General features: G+C 40.3%; 1 protein-coding gene across 1 annotated transcript; it reads left to right on the plus strand.

The window, feature by feature from the left end:
- The first annotated feature begins 629 nt into the window (after nucleotides 1–629).
- On the plus strand, nucleotides 630–12600 carry LOC118921868 (lariat debranching enzyme-like). Its single transcript, XM_057488390.1, is given in 7 exon segments — nucleotides 630–1821; nucleotides 2398–2522; nucleotides 4743–4855; nucleotides 9606–9686; nucleotides 10138–10283; nucleotides 10767–11020; nucleotides 11023–12600. Coding segments are annotated over 7 exon segments (1341 nt in total). The 5' UTR covers nucleotides 630–1624; the 3' UTR covers nucleotides 11448–12600.
- The last annotated feature ends 9120 nt before the right edge of the window (nucleotides 12601–21720 follow it).

Raw genomic sequence — 21720 nt, forward strand, 5'->3', positions numbered from 1 at the left:
CCTGTGAAAGCTCCCTCTGGCCAGCCCGGCGGCCGTGACAACCTAGAGACAGTTCGGTCCAGCGGAGCCCTAGTGGGAGATACGGCCGTTTCGTGCATTGCTCCGCTCCCGCTGCATCCCTTTCCTGAGGAGTCTCTTCTATCGGGGCTGTGAACTTCCCTGATCGCTTACCCAACCAGCTAAACAAACAAACAAAAAAATGCTTCAAACCCGCCTCCTTTAAGAATCTTAGCTTCCAAGGGAAGAACAGTATCTGCAAGTGTCTTGTTTTCCCACCTTGTCTTTCCCCCTCTGGAGAATGTTGATTATTTATTCTGGAAGTTGCTGGAAGAAAAGACTCCTGGCTTTTGAGTCTCCAAATAGCTAATGACTACGTGTAGGGTTAGGGGGAGCTGAAGACAGCTGAGACATGCCTCCCACCCTCAGGCTGCTTAGAGACTCCACCAGGGTGAGAGGGAAGCAACACGAGACAAAGGTTAATATTTACAGTAAAAGTCAGAACGTGCAAAATGCCATGACACAGTGTGACGGGAGTGCAAAGCAGGGACGATCACATGGGGAGCCAGGAAAGCTTCCCTGAGTAGGGTCCACTTGGACCTGGAGGGGTGAATTTCCCTGAGGAGAGCCAGACTGGTTAAGCGGAGGCACTAACACAGGAAAGCTCAGGCTCCAGGGAAACAACACTGGGAGGGAAATGGGGGATGTAGTTTAGTGCAGGTGTCAGCAAACATTTTCTATAAAAGACCAAATAATGGATATTTTAGGCTTTGCAGGCAACATGCTTTCCATCATGATCACTCAGCTCCATCATTGTAACATAAATGCAGCCATTAACAATATGTCAATGAATAGATATACCTGTGTTCTGGCTGTGGGCCAGAACAACAGGCTAAGAAAACTATAGGCCCTGAGAAGCCATCAGAGGTCTGTGAGCAGGAGGATGGCATTGTAACATTACCAAAGCTGTGTATTTGGAAAGGAATCTGGCCCTTAGCGTAGTACTAGAATTGGAGGAAGTGGAGTTCAGTGTGGAAAACACAGCTGGGAGGCTGTTACAGTGTTTTGGGTTAAGAGGACAGAATTAGGGTACTGAGTGAGAGTAGAAATGAGAAGGATAGATTTATAGGGCATGGCAACTGAGTGGCTGCTGAGAGAAATGGAGAGAGCTAAAATTGTTTGTATTTTGGGTGTCTTTTAAGAAATCTTTTGATTTCTGATTCAGGCAATTCTTTTTGCCTTGAGAGGTTTCGTCCTAGGGAATTAGCCAATCTCACTTGCTCAAGTTGTGTAGCTTGGTTTAATTTTATCAAACTGAACTCCTATTTCTGGGAATTTAAAACAAATTACTCTGGTTTTGATTTTTATCATCTGTCAGACTGCTAAGATTCGGAAAAGCCTGAATCCATTTGAAAGTTCTCCGGCATCCTACTGTTCGTTTGGTTCTTCCCGATCCTTCTCTCGCGATATTTGGAAACCGGAAGCGATTTATATTGCCGCAGACTCAACCAGCCTATGGCTGCGTTACTGTTGGCGGGAGCAGGGCGAAGTGTCAGGTCCTCGCTGCTCGGCCCGGGCCGGCGCTGGTCCAGCGAGCTGCGGGCAGCTCCCCGCCGCGGGCGGCAGGATGCGGGTGGCTGTGGCCGGCTGCTGCCACGGCGAGCTAGACAGGATCTATGAGACGCTGGCGCTGGCCGAGCGGCGCGGCCCGGGGCCGATAGACCTTTTGCTGTGCTGCGGCGACTTCCAGGCGGTGCGCAACGAGGCCGACCTGCGCTGCATGGCCGTGCCGCCCAAGTACCGCCACATGCAGACCTTCTACAGGTGAGGGGCGCTGATCGGGTCTCGGACCCGGCAGTGCGAGCGTGACTGGCCAGCAGTGGGGAGGGAACCTTGACGGGGGTGACTAGCTGGCTCCTAGTTCCCGTCTTTGTTCACGCTGCGTCTCTAGGAACTGACGCTTTGGAAATGTCACTTGTCTTCTTTCCAGTCCCCTCTTACCTGTTTAGGGAGGGATCGCAGGCTGAGGGAAGGATCTGGAGGAAGAAGCTGACGGGTTAAGGACTCTGGCACTAGTTCGTGTAATGATCCAGTTTTTGTTGGATGCCTGCTGTGAGCTAGTCTCTGTTTTAGATTCTGGGGTAATAGCAGTGAAATGACAAAGTCCTTGACCTCACTGAACGTACACTGGCTTGAAACCGCGGTGGCAGCCCTAAATTCTCAAGGGAAAGATGGCAGTTCGTTTCGAAAGCGCTTTTTAACTTTTATGATGAGCTCAGCTTTTCCTTTGAGACCTTATTTTGCTTTTCTGCAATGCCTAACGGTATAGGAATGCCTAGTTGCTTTTCTCTGTGCTTAATTTCTGTTATGCCAACCGACAGCTTTATTCTCGTGTTCTAGGTATTATTCAGGAGAGAAGAAGGCCCCAGTTCTCACAGTTTTCATTGGGGGAAACCATGAAGCATCAAATCATTTGCAAGAGTTACCCTATGGTGGCTGGGTGGCACCAAACATTTATTATTTAGGTATGTGTTCTTGGGTTATTTCTTGGTTTGATGGGATGTAAGAGCCTGTTAGGATATATATACCAGCTGAGCAGCATGTGGAGATATATGATGTTTTGGGGATGTCTCTTAATTTAAATAGTTAATCATGAAAATTTAATTAAAGTAATTTAAGTCAGTAATCATGAAAATATGCCCATGCTTCATCTAGTGTTTTAAGCAATGGTTAATATAACTTCAAAGACCTTGTACACTATTTGCAATCCTTGTATTTTTCTTTTCTACTCTTTTTATTAAAAAAAACTTAAACTTTTATAATGGAATTTGTTAAACACTCAAAAATAGAGAACAGTAAAATGAATCTCTCTACCTGTTAGCCAGCTTCAACAACTATTATCATTTTGCCAACCTTATTTCATCCTACTCCCCCCTAAAGTTTTTTATGTGAGGAGGAGCCTGAAGTATTTTAAAGTAAGTCCTGGCCATCAGATGATTTCACCTGTAAGTACTTAAGTAAATTTTTTTTTTTTCCTGGATAATTATTTTTTATTGAAGGATAGTTGACACACAGTGTTACATTAGTTTCAGGTGTACAACACAGTGATTCAACATTTATATACATGATAATTCTAGGTACCAGCTATCACCATACCAAGTTGTTACAATATTTTGACTATATTCCTTATGCTATATACATTACATCCCGGTTACTTATTTATTTTACAATTGGAAGTGTGTTTATATATATTCTTTGTGAGGGCATCTCTCATATTTATTGATCAAATGGTTGTTAACAACAATAAAATTCTGTATAGGGGGGTCAATACTCAATGCACAATCATTAATCCACCCCAAGCCTAATTTTCGTCAGTCTCCAATCTTCTGATGCATAACGAACAAGTTCTTATATGGAGTACAAATTCTTACATAATGAATAAGTTACATAGAGAACAGTACAAGGGCAGTCATCACAGAAACTTTCGGTTTTGCTCATGCATTATGAACTATAAACAGTCAGTTCAAATATGAATATTCATTTGATTTTTATACTTGATTTATATGTGGATACTACATTTCTCTCTTTATTATTATTATTTTTAATAAAATGCTGAAGTGGTAGGTAGATACGAGATAAAGGTAGAAAACATAGTTTACTGTTGTAAGAGAGCAAATGTAGATGATCAGGTGTGTGCCTGTAGACTATGTGTTAATCCGAGCTAGACAAGGGCAATAAAACATCCATGTATGCAGAAGATTTCTCTCAGAACAGGAGGAAGTAAATATTTTTAAATGAAAAGAATTTGTGAAACTATCACAGCTACAGTACCATTATTATACCTAACTAAAGTGATACTACTTCCTTATGTATTTGTCCCATGTTCATGTTCAGATTTCCCTGATGGTCTCTCACAAAGATGTGTTTTACAGTTGATTTGTTCAAGTTGGATCTAAACAAGGTCCATACATTTCATTTGTCATGATTCTCAAGTCTCTTAGACTGTAACTGCCCTTTTTCTCTCTATCCTTACCCCCATGCCACTTACTTGTTGAAGAAAGTGGGAAATTTGTCTTGTAGAATTTCCTGCATTCTTGATTTAGCCAATTGAAATTCTGTGCTTTGTTTAACATGTTTGTTTTATTATCCTCTGCATTGCTTATAATCTGCATTTAGATTTATAGATCTGATTAGATTCAGGTTCAGTGTTAATTCCTTTAAACTATACAGTCTTGTCTGTAACTGTTCATGGGTGTTTGTAATGATGATGCTGGAACTTCAGAAATTTAATTTCTTTATTTCATTACTGAGTGATCATCTTTTGACAACTACAGTATGGTGAAAAGGTGAAATTGTCTGAAGATGATCAATCAGAAATAGAGAAACTATACTTCTTTATACCTTACACCTATTAAGTTCCAGATTTGTAACACAAATCAATCATAGGAGTTTTCCCCTATTCCTCTCCCCACCATATTCCACTAGACACCAAATGATGTCTGTTTCCCTCTTAATACACACTATCTCATTTGTTCCTTTCTTTATGTTTAGTCTCTTGCCTGATGTACTTCTAGGCCTCCCCTCCCTGGTCTTACTTATGTATTATTGTGTGAAGGAGTAACCTTATCATGATACTTAATTTTCAAGTTATTTTAGGACTATATGAGATCCTAGGCCTCTAAATTGTTCAGTTAGTAAAGCGGTTACATTTGCCTATAATAATTTTATTTAACTGTGATTTTCAGGTTTGGCAGGTGTAGTAAAATACCAAGGTATAAGGATTGCTGGTATCTTTGGTATCTTTAAATCTCATGACTATCAAAAAGGTTTTGTTCTGAGAATGGTTTTTAAACAGTTGTAACTTGCATGCCCCAAAATAACTTAAGCATCAAGTATAGTTTGACTTTTTCACTGGATTCTTCCATGAACTGACCAATTTATTCTTAAATTATGTTATAAATATTTTATACATGTAAAAATATAGAGAACACTGGAACATATTACTTGTGCATCTACCATCTAATTTTATCAAGTGTTAGTACTTTCCCATTTTTAGTTTTGCTTTTTTAAGAAATAAAGCAATACAGATGCAATTGAAGCTCATTGTTTATCTGTCCTCAATCCCACCATCTCCTTTTATCTCTCCCTTTCCTCACTGTTTTGCTTGGAAGTAGTCACTGTTCTGAATTTGATGTTTATCATTCACTTGATTATTTTTTATCATTACTATATTTGTAACAGCTTTAAACCATGTAGTATACAGTGTGTTTTAAACTTCATATAAATATCATTTTACTTGTGTCTTTCTGCAACTTCTTTGTTTAATGTCTTTGAAAATCCATGTTGATCCATGTAACTAATTATTCATTTTAACCTGTGAATCATACTCCATTGTATAAGTATACCACACTGTCTTTATTCGTTCCGCTATATCTGAATGAATTGTACCTTGATATTAAAGTTAAAGGAGTAGCTTGGATTCACATTGGTTTCCAAGTTTCATGAAGTAAATTGGCAGCTAAAACATATCCTCACTGTTAAATCACAAGTCTGTTCCCTGCTGCCCTGCTCCCTGTGAGTCCAAACTGGTGGCATGGGCATACAAACGTAGGCCATCTCCTACATGGCAGCTGTGGATGCAGATTCGAACCAGTCTTTGGAGGACAATTGGTAATATCTGGAAATGATAAAAATAGTCTGATCCAGGAGTTCTGCTTGAATTAGAATTGAATTGAATCTACAGATATATTCTGCAAATGCAAAATGATGTATACAAGTTTATTTTAGTCTTGTTTGTAACAGTAAAAGGTAGGAACTAGTTAAATGTATCATGCTATAACTGTACAATATAATGCTATAAAGCCATTAAAAAAGAGTCATCTGTTCATACCAGTCCTTTTCCACGTCTGTGTTATGTGCACTCTTCTGTCTTAGGGCTTGGTTCGCTCCTTTTCCCCTGTTATCTTCTGTCAGCTTCAGAGATTTGTACCTCTGAACTGATGGGATGTTGGTTCCCCTTTCTTGCTCCTCCGCTTCCTCTGACTTACCAGTGCTCTGTTAGCCCCTTCTCAGCACCAGAGATCGCTGTCCCTGAGAACTGCCCCACTGCCCAGCTCAGCCTGTGACCTCGGTGCCTTCAGCCCCTCTCAGTCCCGTCCCACTGTGTTGAGACCTGGTCCTCAGCAGGACATCTTGAAGCCCGGTTCCTGATCCTTTATCCTCCATGTGCCTTACTATTTTCAGTGTCAATTTTTTACTACTTCCAATATGACCTGCACAGTGATACTCTCCCACCCATGTTTCTTCCTGCTAGTTCACTTTTTGTTTGGAAAAGAGACTTTATGTATACTTTACTCACTTTTTTTTTTAGAACATGAAAAAAATCCTTTAGAAATACAGAAAACATAGTTTACTCTATGTCTTCTTATCACCTTCTTTACATATTCCAGAAGCCTCTAGTGTACTTTTGTGGCTTTTTCCAAAATCCCCTTGCTACCCTTTAATTTTTTTTTTTTTGGTATCATTAATATAAAATTAAATGAGCAACATTGTGGTTACTAGATTCCCCCCATTATCAAATCCCCACCACAGACTCCATTACAGTCACTGTCCATCAGTGTAGTAAGATGCTATAGAGTCACTACTTATCTTCTCTGTGCTGTACTGCCTTCCCCACACACCCCCACTACATTATGTGTACTAATCATAATGCCCCTTTTTTCCCTTATCCCTCCCTTCCCACCCATCCTCCCCAATCCCTTTCCCTTTGGTAACTGTTAGTCCATTCTTGGGTTCTGTGAGTCTGCTGCTGTTTTGTTCCTTCAGTTTTTACTTTGTTCTTATGCTCCACAGATGAGTGAGATCATTTGATACTTGTCTTTCTCTGCCTGGCTTATTTCACTGAGCATAATACCCTCTAGCTCCATCCATGTTGTTGCAAATGGTAGGATTTGTTTTCTTCTTATGGCTGAATAATATTCCATTGTGTATATGGACCACATCTTCTTTATCCATTCATCTGATGGACACTTAGGTTGCTTCCATTTATTGGCTATTGTAAATAGTGCTGCAATAAACATAGGGTTGCATATGTCTTTTTGAGACTGGAAAACTGCATTCTTAGGGTAAATTCCGAGGAGTGGAGTTCCTGGATCAAATGGTATTTCGATTTTGAGTTTTTTGAAGAACCTCCGTACTGCTTTCCACCATGGTTGAACTAATTTACATTCCCACCAGCAGTGTAGGAGGGTTCCCCTTTCTCTGCATTCTTGCCAACATTTGTTGTTCTTTTCTATGTTGGCCATCCTAACTAGTGTGAGGTGATATCTCATTGTGGTTTTAAGTTGCATTTCCCTGTTAATTAGCAATGTGGAGCATCTTTTCATGTGCCTGTTGGCCATCTGCATTTCTTCTTTGGGGAAGTATCTGTTCATATCTTGTGCCCATTTTTTAATAGGCTTATTTGCTTTTTGTTTGTTGAGGTGTATGGGTTCTTTATATATTTTCGATGTTAACCCCTTGTCAGCTATGTCATTTACAAATATATTCTCCCATACTGCAGGATGCCTTTTTGTTCTGCTGATAGTGTCCTTTGTTGTACAGAAGCTTTTTAGCATGATGTAGTCCCATTTGTTCGTGTTTGATTTTGCTTCCCTTGCCCGAGGAGATGTGTTTGGAAAAAAGTTGCTCATGTTTATATTCAAGAGATTTTTGCCTATGTTTTCATCTAAGAGTTTTATGGTTTCATGTCTTACATTCAGATCTTTGATCCATTTTGAGTTTACTTTTCAGTATGAGGTTAGACAATAATCCAGTTTCATTCTCTTGCATGTAGCTGTCCAGTTTTGCCAACACCAGCTGTTGAAGAGGCTGTCATTTCCCCATGGTATATCCATGGCTCCTTTATCATATATTAATTGACGTTTATGCTTTGGTTTATATCAGGGCTCTCTAGTCTGTTCCATTGGTCTATTGGTCTGTTCTTGTGCCGGTACCAAATTGTCTTGATTACTGTGGCTTTGTGGTAGAGCTTGTAGTCAGGGAGTGTAATCATTTCAGGATTGCTTTGGGTATTTGGGGTCTTTTGTGGTTCCATATGAATTTTAGGATGGTTTTCTCTAGTTCATTGAAGAATGTTGTTGGTATTTTGATAGGGATTGCATTGAATCTGTAGATTGCTTTAGGCAGGATGGCCATTTTGACAATATTAATTCTTCCTATCCATGAGCACAGGATGTGTTTCCATTTATTGGTATCTTCTTTAGTTTCTCTCATGAGTATCTTATAGTTTTCAGGGTTTAGGTCTTTCACTTCCTTGGTTAGGTTTATTCCTAGGTAGTTTATTCTTTTTGATGCAATTGTGAATGGAATTGTTTTCCTGATTTTTCTTTCTGCTCGTTCATTGTTAGTGTATAGGAATGCCACAGATTTCTGTGTATTAATTTTGTATCCCACAACTTTGCTGAATTCAGATATTAGATCTAGTAGTTTTAGAGTGGATTCTTTAGGTTTTTTTATGTATCATATCATGTCATCTGCACACAGGGACAGTTTAACTTCTTCCTTGCCAATCTGGATGCCTTTTATTTCTTTGTGTTGTCTGCCATGGCTAGGACCTCCAGAACTATGTTGAATAAAAGTGGGGAGAGTGGGCATCCTTATCCTTCTCCCTACCTTAAAGGAAAAGCTTTCAGCTTCTCGCTGTTAAGTATGATGTTGGCTGTGGATCTGTCATATATGGACTTTATTATGTTGAGGTACTTCCCTTCTATACCCATTTTGTAGACCTGCCAGTTCACTTTTAAAAAAAACTTTATTGGAATATAATGTATATGTTATAAAATTCACCAGTTTAAATGTGTAATTCAATGATTTTTAGTGAATTTCTAGAGTCGTACAACCATCCCATAAACATTTTAGAATATTTCCATTACCCCAAAGCAGCCTTTGTGCCTGTTTGCTATGAATCCTCGTTCCCACCCTCAGGCCCCAGGCAACCACTGCTTGGTTCTGTTTTTCTATAGATTTGCCTGATCATTTCTTATAAATGGAACCATAAAATATATAATCTCTGGCATCTGGTTTCTTCTTTCATTCATGTTGTAGTATGTTTCAGTATTTCATTCAATTTTTTGTTGAATAATATTTCATAATTTTGTTGAATGTATGTATCACATCTTTTGGTGTTGTAGCTAAAAAATCTTTGCCTGACCCAAGGTTATGAAGATTTTCTCCTAAGATTTCTTGTAAAAATTGTGTAGTTTTAGCTCTGCTAATTTACTTTTGAGTTCTTCTGTTATCTTTAATTTTTGTGTTATGTACTTTGATTTATGTGTGTATATGCTTTCATTTATCGACCTCGTCATCTCCATCATCAATCAGTTTCTGCTTTGACTTTTGTAAGGAAATTGAAGCCCACAGAATTTAGGTGTTCTACTCATCATTGCACAAGTGGGTTTAGAATAAACTTGTTTTGGGAAAGTGACAATTGTTCCGTTGACAGAAAACTCAGGGGTATGTGTAATAAAGATTATTTCCATCCTGTTCAGCGTATGAATTACTTGTGATGTTCTAATGTTCTTTCTTAAATTGTGGTTCATATTGTCTAGGCCAAGGATAAAGGACAGACAGCCAAAGCAACCAAATTCTTAGCCTTGGACAAATGCTTACCACACAGAGACTCTCTTCAGGTAAAAAGAAAATTAAATAACTTTGCAAGTCTTCCATTGATTGAAAAAGAACATTAATTTTCCTTTCAGAATTTATTTGCGCTGTTCGTAATTTATGTATTAGAATTCTTTGAGAATATTTAAGTTACATTAATATTTTTAGGCTACTAAATTCCTATACAATTTTATTGTTATATTGAAATTCTTTTTTTTTTTAATTTTACTTTTTTCTTTTTTTATTTAAGTATCATTGATATACAACCTTATGAAGGTTTCACATGAGCAAGGTTGTGGTTTCAACATTCACCCATATTATCAAGTCCTCACCTCCCCCACCCCCATTGCAGTCACTGTCTATGAGCATTGTAGGAGGCTATAAAGACATTACTTGTCTTCTCTGTGCTATACTGAAATTCTTAGAATATGAAAAATAGATATGTATTTCTTAAAAATTACTTATTTCTTCCTATAGGTAATAGAAATAGAACATGACCCCAGTGCTCCTGATTACTTGGAGTATGATATTAAGTGGCTTACTATTCTCAGGGCTACTAACAGTCTTGTTAATGTGACAGGGCGCCTATGGAATATGCCTGAAAATAATGGCCTGCATGCAAGGTAGGTTTGACCTTGTTTAGGATTTGCCCTCTCCGTTGCATGCACAATTTCTGTCCCCTCCACTTTTTTCTTTTTGAGTCAAGGGACTTATTGTTACATGAGTGTCAGAACAGTTCAAGGTTTACTGACTGGTATGGAAGTAAAAGTTTTCCATCTAAGGGATAGAATAAAATGGCCTATTGGGTACCAACCCAAATAAGCATATAAGTGAAAAAGTGTACATAAAACTATAATATGGTGGGGATTTGGTTCACACATTAAAATAATTTATATTTATTTTTGGGTGTGAATTAAGGACAGCTTTTCTTGAAAATTGTTTTTATTTCAAAATGGCTCTTTGTTCAATTAAGTGTAATTTACTAAATGGAGTTTTGATATATGGTTTATAGTTTTATCCTTGTACTTGAAGTCCATAGTTAGATTTCATCATTTATTGTCTGAGGCTGATAAAATGTAAAACTCTGTTGTTTTGGACTTTTATAGATGGGATTATAGTACAGCTGAAGAGGCAATGAACGAAGTATTGGAAAAATTAAATCATGACCTCAGAGTTCCATGTAACTTTAGTATAACAGCGGCTTGTTATGATCCTGGAAGGCCACAAATACAAATGCAGTTGGTTCATAGGATCAGTCCTCAGAAAACTGAATTTTGTGCCCAGCTTGGCATCACTGACCTTAATGTCAGGCTTCAGAAGGCCAAGGAAGAACAGCACTTGTGTGGCGACTCTGAGGAGCAGAAGACGTGGAGAGTAATGACTCTGTGGAAGACCCTAGTGAATATAACACAGACACATCTGCCCTGTCCTCCGTTAATCCAGATGAAATAATGTTAGATGAAGAAGAGGAAGGGGAAGATAGCACTGTAAGTGCATATAGTGACGTGAATACGCCATCGGCAGAATCTTCTTCTGATCAAGCTTCTGACTTTTCTGCAAGTTTCTGTGATGTCAGGATCTTGCCCGGTTCCATGATTGTATCTTCTGATGATACACCGGGTTCCCCAGTTGGCAAAGAGGGGAGACCTGGTGAGGCTGGGGAGTCGAGGGATGGAAAGGACTTACCTCAGGTGCTGTTGAAGAGGTTGAGTGATGAACATGAACCAGAGCAAAGAAAGAGAATTAAGAGGAGGAATCAAGCCATCTATGCCACAGTGATGGTGTGATGCAGCATAAGGCTGTTTACTCGTCTAAGTGTTTAATGTAGATACATGATTTTTGAGACCATATTTTTAGAGTTGGATTTTTGACTCAAGATTTAACTTTGTAATAATGAAGTTATATAAGAGAATTTTAGCAAGATATCAACATTGTCTTTAGGCCTTTGTCTTTGTATGTTTCAGATAAGTATTAAAATTTCATATGTTAGAGATTGAATGCCCTTATTTTGGAAGACATACATTATCCACTTTCATTATTTTCAGCACTTACTGAACACCTAATTTGTACCAGGTTCTCTTTTATAAGATGGCACTATAAAGATGAGTAAGACAGGGATTTTTGCCTTCAAGGAGTCACTACCATTATAAATACTTTGGTGTGTAAAATATGGCCTATTTATATTTTGTTTTATAAAGGTAGGTCATTATTGTATATATAATTATGTATGCTTCCTTTTCATTTGTTATAAATATTTTCCTTAGCTCTTAATGTCTATCAATTGAAATTGAAGGTGGTAGATAAAACTTCAGGAAATAAATTACTTTGAATACTAAACATTGGTAAACATAAAATCTTACACTTCATTGCTGAAATTAATATAACCCTGTTGACATTTTAGCTTTAGCTTTAATTTTAATGTAACTGTACAGGTCATTTCTGTCACAGTTCAGTTTAGAATTAATTACTCTCAGGGTCAAGGTGCTCTCATGCTGCCCTCATGCTGCATAATGGATTGCTAGTATTAAAGTACTTTTAAAGATCCATGTGGAAAAACTGCACCTCTGTCTCTCTTTAAAATGCCTTGAACACCTGAGGAGATGGTCACCCCACGCTTTGGATCCGGAGTCATGGAATGCAGAGACTCTTCCAGGATCTCATCATCCCACAGCAGCCAAATCCAGGAGCCAAGCGAGGAGAACGATGCAGCAGTTGGCTTCCATCTTGTCAGCATTTGACTTGGAAAAGTCTAGGACTTCACTGCCTTCTGCTTGTTGTTTACTTTCTTTTTGCATTGAGTATTGACTTCACTTATTTTAATTCTCTTTATTTACATAAAAAATTTAAAAGCTACAGATTTCCCTCTATCACTGATTTAATTGAATCCCATAAATTCTGACAGTGTTTTCCCAAAAATTCTTAATAAAATAAAAGGAGAAAGTACTTAGATGTAAAATGAATTATAATAGAGTTAATAAATGGTAGTTAAAGTCCTCTGGTTTACCCAATCAAGAAAAACTAAGCACAAATGCCACAAACTAACTACAAGGGAGAAATAGCCATTGAAGCAGGATATTCAATCAAACAAATAAGCCTAGGATTAGTCTGTATAGCCTGGTGCAAATAAATTTTCCAAATGGGCGATTAATCTCCTAGGAAAATACAATTTGCTGAAATTCATAATGGTTGAGATGAAAAGTGAGAAAAATTTCCATAGAAGTAATGAAGAAAGTTATCAAAGGATTATTCTCAAAAAAAAAAAGAAACCTGGCCCAGATGGTTTCAGTTGGAAACCATCAAACTTTCTTGAGGCCAGGTAATCCCTAGTGTTGCATAAACTTTCAAAATATGTATCCAGAAAGTTCAGTTTCTTTTTATGGAGAAGTATAACATTTACACAAACTAAATCTGATAAAGATTGCATAATAAAACCACAAACCAATCACACATGAATATTGGCACAAAAGTCCTAAACAAAACAGTAGCAAACAATCTATAACACATTTTTAAGAAGATGCAGCCTGAGAGATATAAAGCTGTATCAATATTAATAGTCTGTGTAATTCTTACAGAAATCTAAGGACAAACATGATTAAGAGGCCTTTAACAAAATTAAACACCCATTTCTAATTTTTAAAGTAAAACCTAGCATCTTTTTAAGAGGAAAACACTATAAGCATTCCCATCAGAGGAAAGTCAGTGCAAGGTGCAGGAACAAAACTAGCATATCCACTACTTCCGTTGTTTTAACATTGAAAAGAGCAATGTTTCCAACATTTAACATTGGAAAGAGCAAAATAATCAGAAGGAAACAATGAAGGGAATTAGAACTGCAAAGGGATCATGTTAAATATGCACATATATGTATGAATAACTCCAAATAGATCAGAGGTATAAATGAAAAATGATATAAGCACCAGATAAAAACAGGTAAATTTCCTTAAAATCTGGAATTGAAGAAGGCCTTTGTAACTGTATCTGCAAATCAAGATACAGTAAAAGAAAACACTGATACATTTTGATTATATACAAAAATAGATAACTTTGTGGCAAACAAAATACAATGTTATAAGGTAAATGACAAATGAGAAGAATATATTTGCAACTCATATCACATAGGGCTCATCTTTGCATAATATAAAGAACTCTGTATATAGACCCAGTAATTCTACTTCTAGGAATAGGTCTAAAGACACATCTCCACAAATAAAAGCACAAAAGTATTCATTGGAGCAGTACTTGTAATAACAAACTATTGGAAACTATGTAAACTTTCACTAGGTGAAGACTGGTTGACTAAAATACCTCATGGAATAATACACACCTGTTGGACATAAAAACTTGTACTTGAATTTTTGAATGTTCATAGCAGCATTATTCATGATAGCCAAAAAGTAGAAATAACCTAAATGTCCATCAACTGATGAATGGATAAATAAAATGTATATCCACACAATGGACTATTATTCAGCAATAAAAAAGGAATGAAGTACTGATACATGCTATGACATGGATGAAATTTGAAACATTATGCCAGAAGCCAGATAGAAGAAAAACCACATGTATGATTCCCATTTACATGAAACGTCCATAAAAACAAAAGTAGATTATTGATTTCTCAGGGTTGGGGGAAGGGAGTGTGGGGGGTAATGATGAATAACTGCTAATGGGTACAGGGTTACTTTTGGTGGTTGACGAGAATGTTCTAAAATTAGATAATGGCGAAGGTTATACAACTCTGTGAATATGCTGTAAATACAAAAGTTGTTATTGTATCATTTAAAAGAATGGGAGCGTTCCATTAACTGATAAGGAGTGACTTTGTGGTTAAAGTAAGAAAAAAAAAAATGAGGTGAAAAGGCTGGCCAGGATCCTCACCTGACCCTAAACTACTTGATGATGTAACTGACCTACTGCTGGGCTACTGCTTCCATGCCGTAGGCAATGAGCTGTTACTGACTGAGTCACTATATAAAGAGCTCTGCCCAGTGCGCTGGATGGAGGCAGAGATGGAGGAGGATTACCGACCTGCAGACTGTTGGATACAGACGTAATTCTAGTTCTCGACCTATCGGGGGTAGAACAGCTAGGTAGTAAACCTAACTGGACCCCAAGACCACTAACATTCCTCGGTCTCACTGAATCCATAGTGAGTTTGCCTGGGGCTGAAACCCTCAGGCAAGACAGCAAGACATGAAGCTTTTACACAGTTTAGACAAAGAAACATAAATCTGTAAGGAACTGAGACAAAGAAAACGTAGGTTTGGGGGATTCAATTAGCAAGGAATTCAAAAAGCATTTTGGATGGGGTAGTAAATTGGTAAAACATGGCAAAGTTTGTTTATAGGCGTCTTTGGCCTGAAGTTCCTGACTCTGACAATAAGGACGTCTCTTAACCTCCAGGAGCAGGGAGGACCTCTTTCCCGGCGGATTTATTTCCTGCTTTCAAGGCGAGGACAGAGGGCAGACAGAAAATCCTGCCTGCAGCTGCTGTTTCTCCAGTGGTTTCAATTCAAAGTAATCAATATGCCAAAACGGCACAATTTGGGGCAGCCTGCCCTTGGTCTCCTCATATAAGGCAGCTATTACATTACCATCCCTACGTAACAGATGGGAAACTGAGGCTCAGAGATTACATACCTTGTTCAAGAACACAGAACTAGTAAGTAAATTTGTAGGGAATTGAATCCAGGGCTGTTCCAAATTCTGTACATGAGCCACTGTATCTTATTTCTAAATCTCAAGGAACTTAATTCCTTCTATCAATAGAGGGTTTTCCAAAGGACTGCCTTTTGTCAGATTCTGTGTTACCTGAGGAAGAAGTCACACTGAAGCCATGGGAATATCATGCTACACATCCCTTTATTTGTCTTATACAGAATTCTATTACCACTGAGCCACGTGGATTTCCCATGGAGTTTCTGCCAAGGTGACATTATCTCTGCTTCCTCTTGGCAGTTGGTTTTGGTGAGTGGTTGATTATTTTTAAAGCATTTCTGATCATGGACTTAAACCCTAGTGTTAAAGTTTCTCCAGGTTTTCAAACGTTATGTTTCAGAATACCGTGAGTGTCACCTCCCCTGACTGGTTAGGACCAGGTGGGAGATGGGTCCTGAAAGCCCACGGTGAGGGCGATGGCCATCTCTCCGTGGATGCAGGGAGCATCTCCAAGCACCTGACTGTGAGGGGCCAGGCCCTCCGAGAAGAGAACAGGTTTAATCCCAGGAGGAGTTCCTGCCGACTGGAGCTAAAATCTGGGCCTGGGGAGCAGTGGTCAGAGCAAGGCACACACACTCCCAGCTTCACACCCACCTGGCAGGTTCAGAACTCATGAGTCCTGGGAAGCTAAGCAGAAAAGCCAGGGGAAACTAAATGACTTTCAAAATGCTTCAAAACCACTTGCTCTCTGAGATTAGCTCAAGACACAGCTTATACAGACGCTGGGAGATGTCCGGCATGGAAATGTGGAAAGAGATGACAGAAGCTGGGTTTCTTGTTTCCAGGCAGTACTTTCTCCAAGAAGGCTTTTCCTAGGATTTATTCATCCCTATACACTTTGGCATGATAAAACAGCTTCATGTAGCCAGCTGAGATGAGCCATCAGGCCAGAATCAGAGTGGTAGATGTGGTCCACACTAAACTGCCTTCAGTGAACTGTGCATTGTCATTATGCCATTAGGTTGCATTGACTGGGCTTATAAGAACCAGCACTTCCCTCCCACCCCAACTCTGTAGCTGTTTTTATTGAAGAGTACATTAATATATTTAAGGACACAGTCCACTTTCTATGCCATATAATTCTTTCATAAGGATCCATAGTAAGTCAGCCAATACATATCTCTTGAGTGCTTGCGTGCCAGATCCTATGCCAGTATTGGGAATACTAGTATATTGGAAATAGTGGACAAGAAACAAAGAACAAATTAGAATGAAGCTTACAAGAGAAGGAAGATAAATATTTTTCTTAGTTCTCCATGTCAGGCAAAGCTGTTGCTCTCCTGAGCAACTTCCCTGCTTTACTCTGACTACTAGGAAGCTAAGAGCCAATTGTTTTTGACTCACCTCTAGCAATTGAACAGGACCTCATGGAATGAATTGTTACTGAGGCCATACCTCTGGCTTCATGTTATTTTCTCTTTGTTTTCTTGTATTTATCATTGTGGGCCACCTCATATCCCTACTATCTTCTTTTTAAAAATAGGGTTGCTGTAATTAGATAATATAAAGGCCCAGCAGGTCCTTCGGACCAGAAGTCAGAAGATTCTGATGTGGTTTCTGGAAGTCCAACTGACTTAAAAGGTGTACTAGCTAGTGACAGAAGTCCTGGCTGTGTGGCTGATGGCATGAAGGGTTACAAGTAAGCAGTCCAGCCAGTGGTGGTGATTAATAAGGCCAGGGAAAGGTGTGTGTGAGCCAGGAGGTCATCAATGCTGATGTGCAGGCTGGGCAGGAGTTCCTTAGGACTACTGGCTGACTAGATGTGAGAATTTAAAGGTGGGAATTCAAAAGAGAAGGCCCTGCTCATGGAGAAGGGCAGATGAAGAATAAGATACAAAGACAAAGCATGAATGAAACCAAGTCTGTGATTAGGCAGGAGGCACCAGGTCAACTAGGAATTTTTGGTTTTAAGTACCAGAAACTGATTGTGACACACTTAGTGGGGAGGAGGGAAGAATTTGTGGCTGCATTTGCAGAACCTAACAGAATCTAAAGAAAAAGCAAACAATAGGCTTAAAAGGGGCAGAGTCACTTCTGAGAGGATAATTAGACATCTCTCTAGGGCTCTGCTGTTGTGATGAGAAGGCAGCAACTATTTCTGTCTTTTAATCTCTCTGATGAAGATTCAGATTGCCTGGCACAAAGAAGGAGCTCACTACAGATAGATTAAATGAATGAATGGAAATTTCATGGAGAGAACGTCTAATTTGCTGAGCTTGGGTCACATATATGCCCCTTGGGAGGATGGGAAGGTTAACTCTGGCTCTAGGTCCCACCAAAGTCACATCCAGTGGAGTGGGGTGCTTCAGACACTGTTCCTAAAGGAATGGAGAATGGATGGGGGCCATGCAGAACCCAAGAGGATGCCCACTATGGACAGCGGAGAAATGGTTGATGGACTAGAGAAGGTGGTTTCTCTAGTCATGGCAGGGGACCATCTGGTCCAGTCAGCTCATTTCTGTCTGCCAATGTCTGGAATGTGTGAGAGCCAAGAAGTAGACAGCTGAGCTAGGTCTCAAAGGTAAAGTTGCAGAAAAGTTGAGCATGTCCAGGCAGTCTTGAGAGGAGGGTGGTGCTCAAACAAGGACACCACCAGGGCAGGACATTTGGTAAAGTGAAGTAAACCTGAGCTCATTTCTCCCATAATATCCCTTTTTGTGCTTCTTAACAAATTGCTTTTTAACCCCCTCAGGTATTGTAAAGCAGGCACACCCCAATCAGTGGGCACCTCAATCTCTTTTGCAAGGCTCCAGCCCCACCAGCCCTCTTGATGTTTTTTAAACACATTGACCTCAGCCCCCACTCTGGGCTTCTGCACTTGCTGTACATCAGCATGCAATGCTTGGCCTTCAGTGTTCACCTGGCTGCCCCCTCCTCTTTACAAGGGGCACCTCCCTCCCCCACCAATTTAAAGAAGCCGCTTCTAATCACTCTCCGCAGCATTGATCTGTTTTGTTTCTTCCACAGCACTGACAATTCTTCAAAACAATCTTACCTGCTTAAATGAGCTTCCACTGAATGTCCCCCACTCTAGAAGGTAAATTCCACGAGTGTGGGGATGCCTGTCTGCTTCACTGCTGTATCCTGCTGAGTTAGCATCTGGCACCTTGTAGGTGCTTAATAAATATTTAAGTCATCCTTATATTCCTGGGATAAACCCAACCTGGCTATAGTGTGTTGTCTTTATTCCCACATTTGACTAGATTTATTTTGCTGACATTTTTAGAAGTTTTATGTATATATTAATTGGTTAAAAAGATCTGTTTTCCTCTTTGAAACCCCCCTCTAGTTATTATCACCTTAGAGTGACTTGGGGAAGTACTCCCTCTTTTCTCTGTTCTCAGGAAGTTTTATATGGCAGAAATTACCCAGCAGAACCTTCCTTGAGAGCCTTCTGGGCCCATTGTTTTCTTACGGGAAGGTTTGAAATGACTGTTTCATTTCCTTATTAGTCATAAGACTATTTAGGCTATTTCTTTTTTTGACAGTTACGGCAAGTTTTTCTATCTTTCTTTTTCTTGGAACTTGACCATTTCATTTGTTTTAAAACTAAATTAAGTACAGTGGTTTACCTTAGGGGGTTCTTGGGCTCTGCAGTGGATTTGTGATCATTATGTAACTTAAAATCGTATGAAATAGGAAAGGGCCACCCTGGGACTAATTATGACAGCATGTTTTAAATCAAGGATTATGATTAATTCAAGTTCATGTATTCAAATTCCCTGGAAAATGCCTATAATCTATCTTGGTGCTCAGGGGGAGATAGTCGCTGAATGTAAATCTTGCAGGCCCCCAGTAACACAGACAGGCTTGGATAGGAAGCATCCGGGTGACCCAGCCTTATATCTTTTCCTAATTCAGACTATGGAGGAAGGTCCTGGAAGACCTCTCTGCCATATCCCACAGGCTGGGCATCCAGCATCAGGTGAAGGCGGCTGCAAGTTTCCAACAGTACTTCTCCACATCACAGGCAGCAGAGAAGAGAGATTGAGGCTCGTCCTGGAAAAGACTGATTTGCAACAAACTAAAGAGTGAGCTGAAATTAAGGACAACCCTGTGGCATGACTGGCTTCTCTGCCAGTGAAATTATTATGTGACTTATTATGCATCCGGGTCATTATCCATTATGCTAAAAGGATAAGTGGATTAAAATGAAAGGAATTTCTGAACAAAGGGAGGAAGGAAGATATTATCAAGTCTTTGGATGTCACTAATTATAATGAAGTTTGGAATTAATCATGACACCAGTGCAAATGGTAAAATATTTGCAAGCAAGGAGAGGGTGGAGATTGTGGAACTTGTATATTTATGCCAGTTGAGCACTAGCTGTGGGGGTGTCTGGAAAATGGATTTACTATTTTGCTAACTAGTAAAAAGTGTTACAGAATTACGACAAAAATGTTTCTATGCAAACTTAAAAAAAAGGGCTGTTACATCAAATAACTGCAAGTCTGAGTAATCACAATGCCAGAGACCAAATTAAAATAACTAGAAATTATTTTTTGGAATCATGCTGAATACTAAGACTGAGATTTTCTTTCCTCCTCTCTCTTCCATCAGTCTTTAATGTGCCAAAATAACTGGTTTTTGTGGGGAAAGGGTAGAGGGAATTAGGGACAAGGACAGGGGAGGGTCCTACATGGAGAGATGGAAAGACTCAATTAAACTCTACCACCTTCTTCTGTAAATAGGGATTTAAAACTTCAGTCTATTAGTCTATCCTGGCCCCCTCTGACTGCTGCTTGAGAAACCTGCATAAAATTCAAGTTCTACTCCTCCTCCCGCCATTCGTAAAAAACCTGTCCTAGAAACGCCTCATCCTTATATGTTTACAGACCACAGGGGAAAAAAAAGCTGAACTCTACCCGTGGCCTTATGGATTCTTCTGGAAGACAGGGCTAAGTGAAGTTGTCTAAACGGTTTTCTACGCTGAAAACCCATATAAGTTCAGGTCACTTTCCAAAAGTCCTTGCATTCAGAAAGATCTGTAAATCTCTCTTAAGAATAATGGCGCGAACAGCAATATTTTAAATTTAAAAGGATCCTTTGACTGAGAGAGGCTGCCCAAAATAGCACAAATGTTAAGTTTGCAGTAACTTTGTCAAACTTCTGAAAACTCCATCGGTACAGGAAGCGACAAAACGCCTCCACAATAGCCGCGCTTAATTTACCCTCCGTGGCTCATGAGTTTCCGGACTGAAGGCAATTGGTGTAGATTTAGACACGGCCTCAACTGCTTTAGTCAGCTGGGCATCTAACACGCAGTCACCATTGAATTACAGGAGGCTATTATAATTGGCCCAGTATAAGACTGAAATTGAGGCTGTAGCTAGGTTCTCTCTGGGGAGGGGAGGAGAGGGAGAAAGAGAGAGAGAGAGAGAGAGAGGGAGGGAGAGAGACAGAGAAAGAAAACGGCAGAGGGAGGGAAAGAGAGTGAGAGCGCTTTTCTCATCTTAAAAAAAAGTACTTAAACCAACTCTAAAGAACTAAAAAAAATATATGACTTTCTACTTCCAACAATGGTATTGCTTTTAGGGTCAGATCATTTGAGCTCGTTTCTAAAACCAAGAAGCGAGACAAGTATTTTGCGGTAAATTAGAACAGAGTCATCGCCCCACCCCCCAAACCCCCACCACCCCAGTTTTCCTGGACATGTGTTAGCGGACGCTTCTTAGCTAGCGGAGATGGGGACGCATGTGAGGGAGGCGAAGTAAAACCCAAGCGGCCAGGTCCACAGTGGAGTAAAGGGCTAGAAGACGCCCTCGCGCCCGGACCCCCACCGCACACTCCTCGGGAAAACTGAAGCGTCTTATCTGACCCCGGGGTCAGAAAGATTTATTACTTCCTCGGTGAGTGAGAAGCCTCAGGCCATCTGGAGCGGGCGAGCCTGGAGTCGGAAGCCTGCGAGCGGCGCTTGGCGTCCTCGGTGGGCTCACCGGGCGCGGGTGCGTCCTCGGTTCCCGGAGGTGCCAACCCCGGGGGAAAAGTGGCGTGGGCGGCCGCCGGGAGATTTCTGCCCAAACTTTATCACCAACTATTTTCGAGAGCGATATATGCGGCTGAGCCTGGCAGCGGCACGCAGAATCCAAGTTTCTCAGCTCGGGGCGCCCGAACGCTCAGCAGCCGGCATCCGCGTCCCGGCGCTTTGCGCACGCATTGCTAAGGCCTTGGCCGCGCGGAGGGAAGCCCAAGCGGCACGGCCGTAAAACAGCGGCGCATCTCCAACCTCCGTGGCGGTGGCAGTGGCGGCCCCGGGAGCCGGGCTCCGACAGGGGGGCGGGCGCGGGACGCGCGGAGGAGGAGGGCAGCGCGGCGAAGGGGAGGAGCCGCAGCGACAGACGG

This window comes from Manis pentadactyla, chromosome 1, assembly GCF_030020395.1.
Source record: "Manis pentadactyla isolate mManPen7 chromosome 1, mManPen7.hap1, whole genome shotgun sequence".
Lineage (NCBI taxonomy): Eukaryota > Metazoa > Chordata > Mammalia > Pholidota > Manidae > Manis > Manis pentadactyla.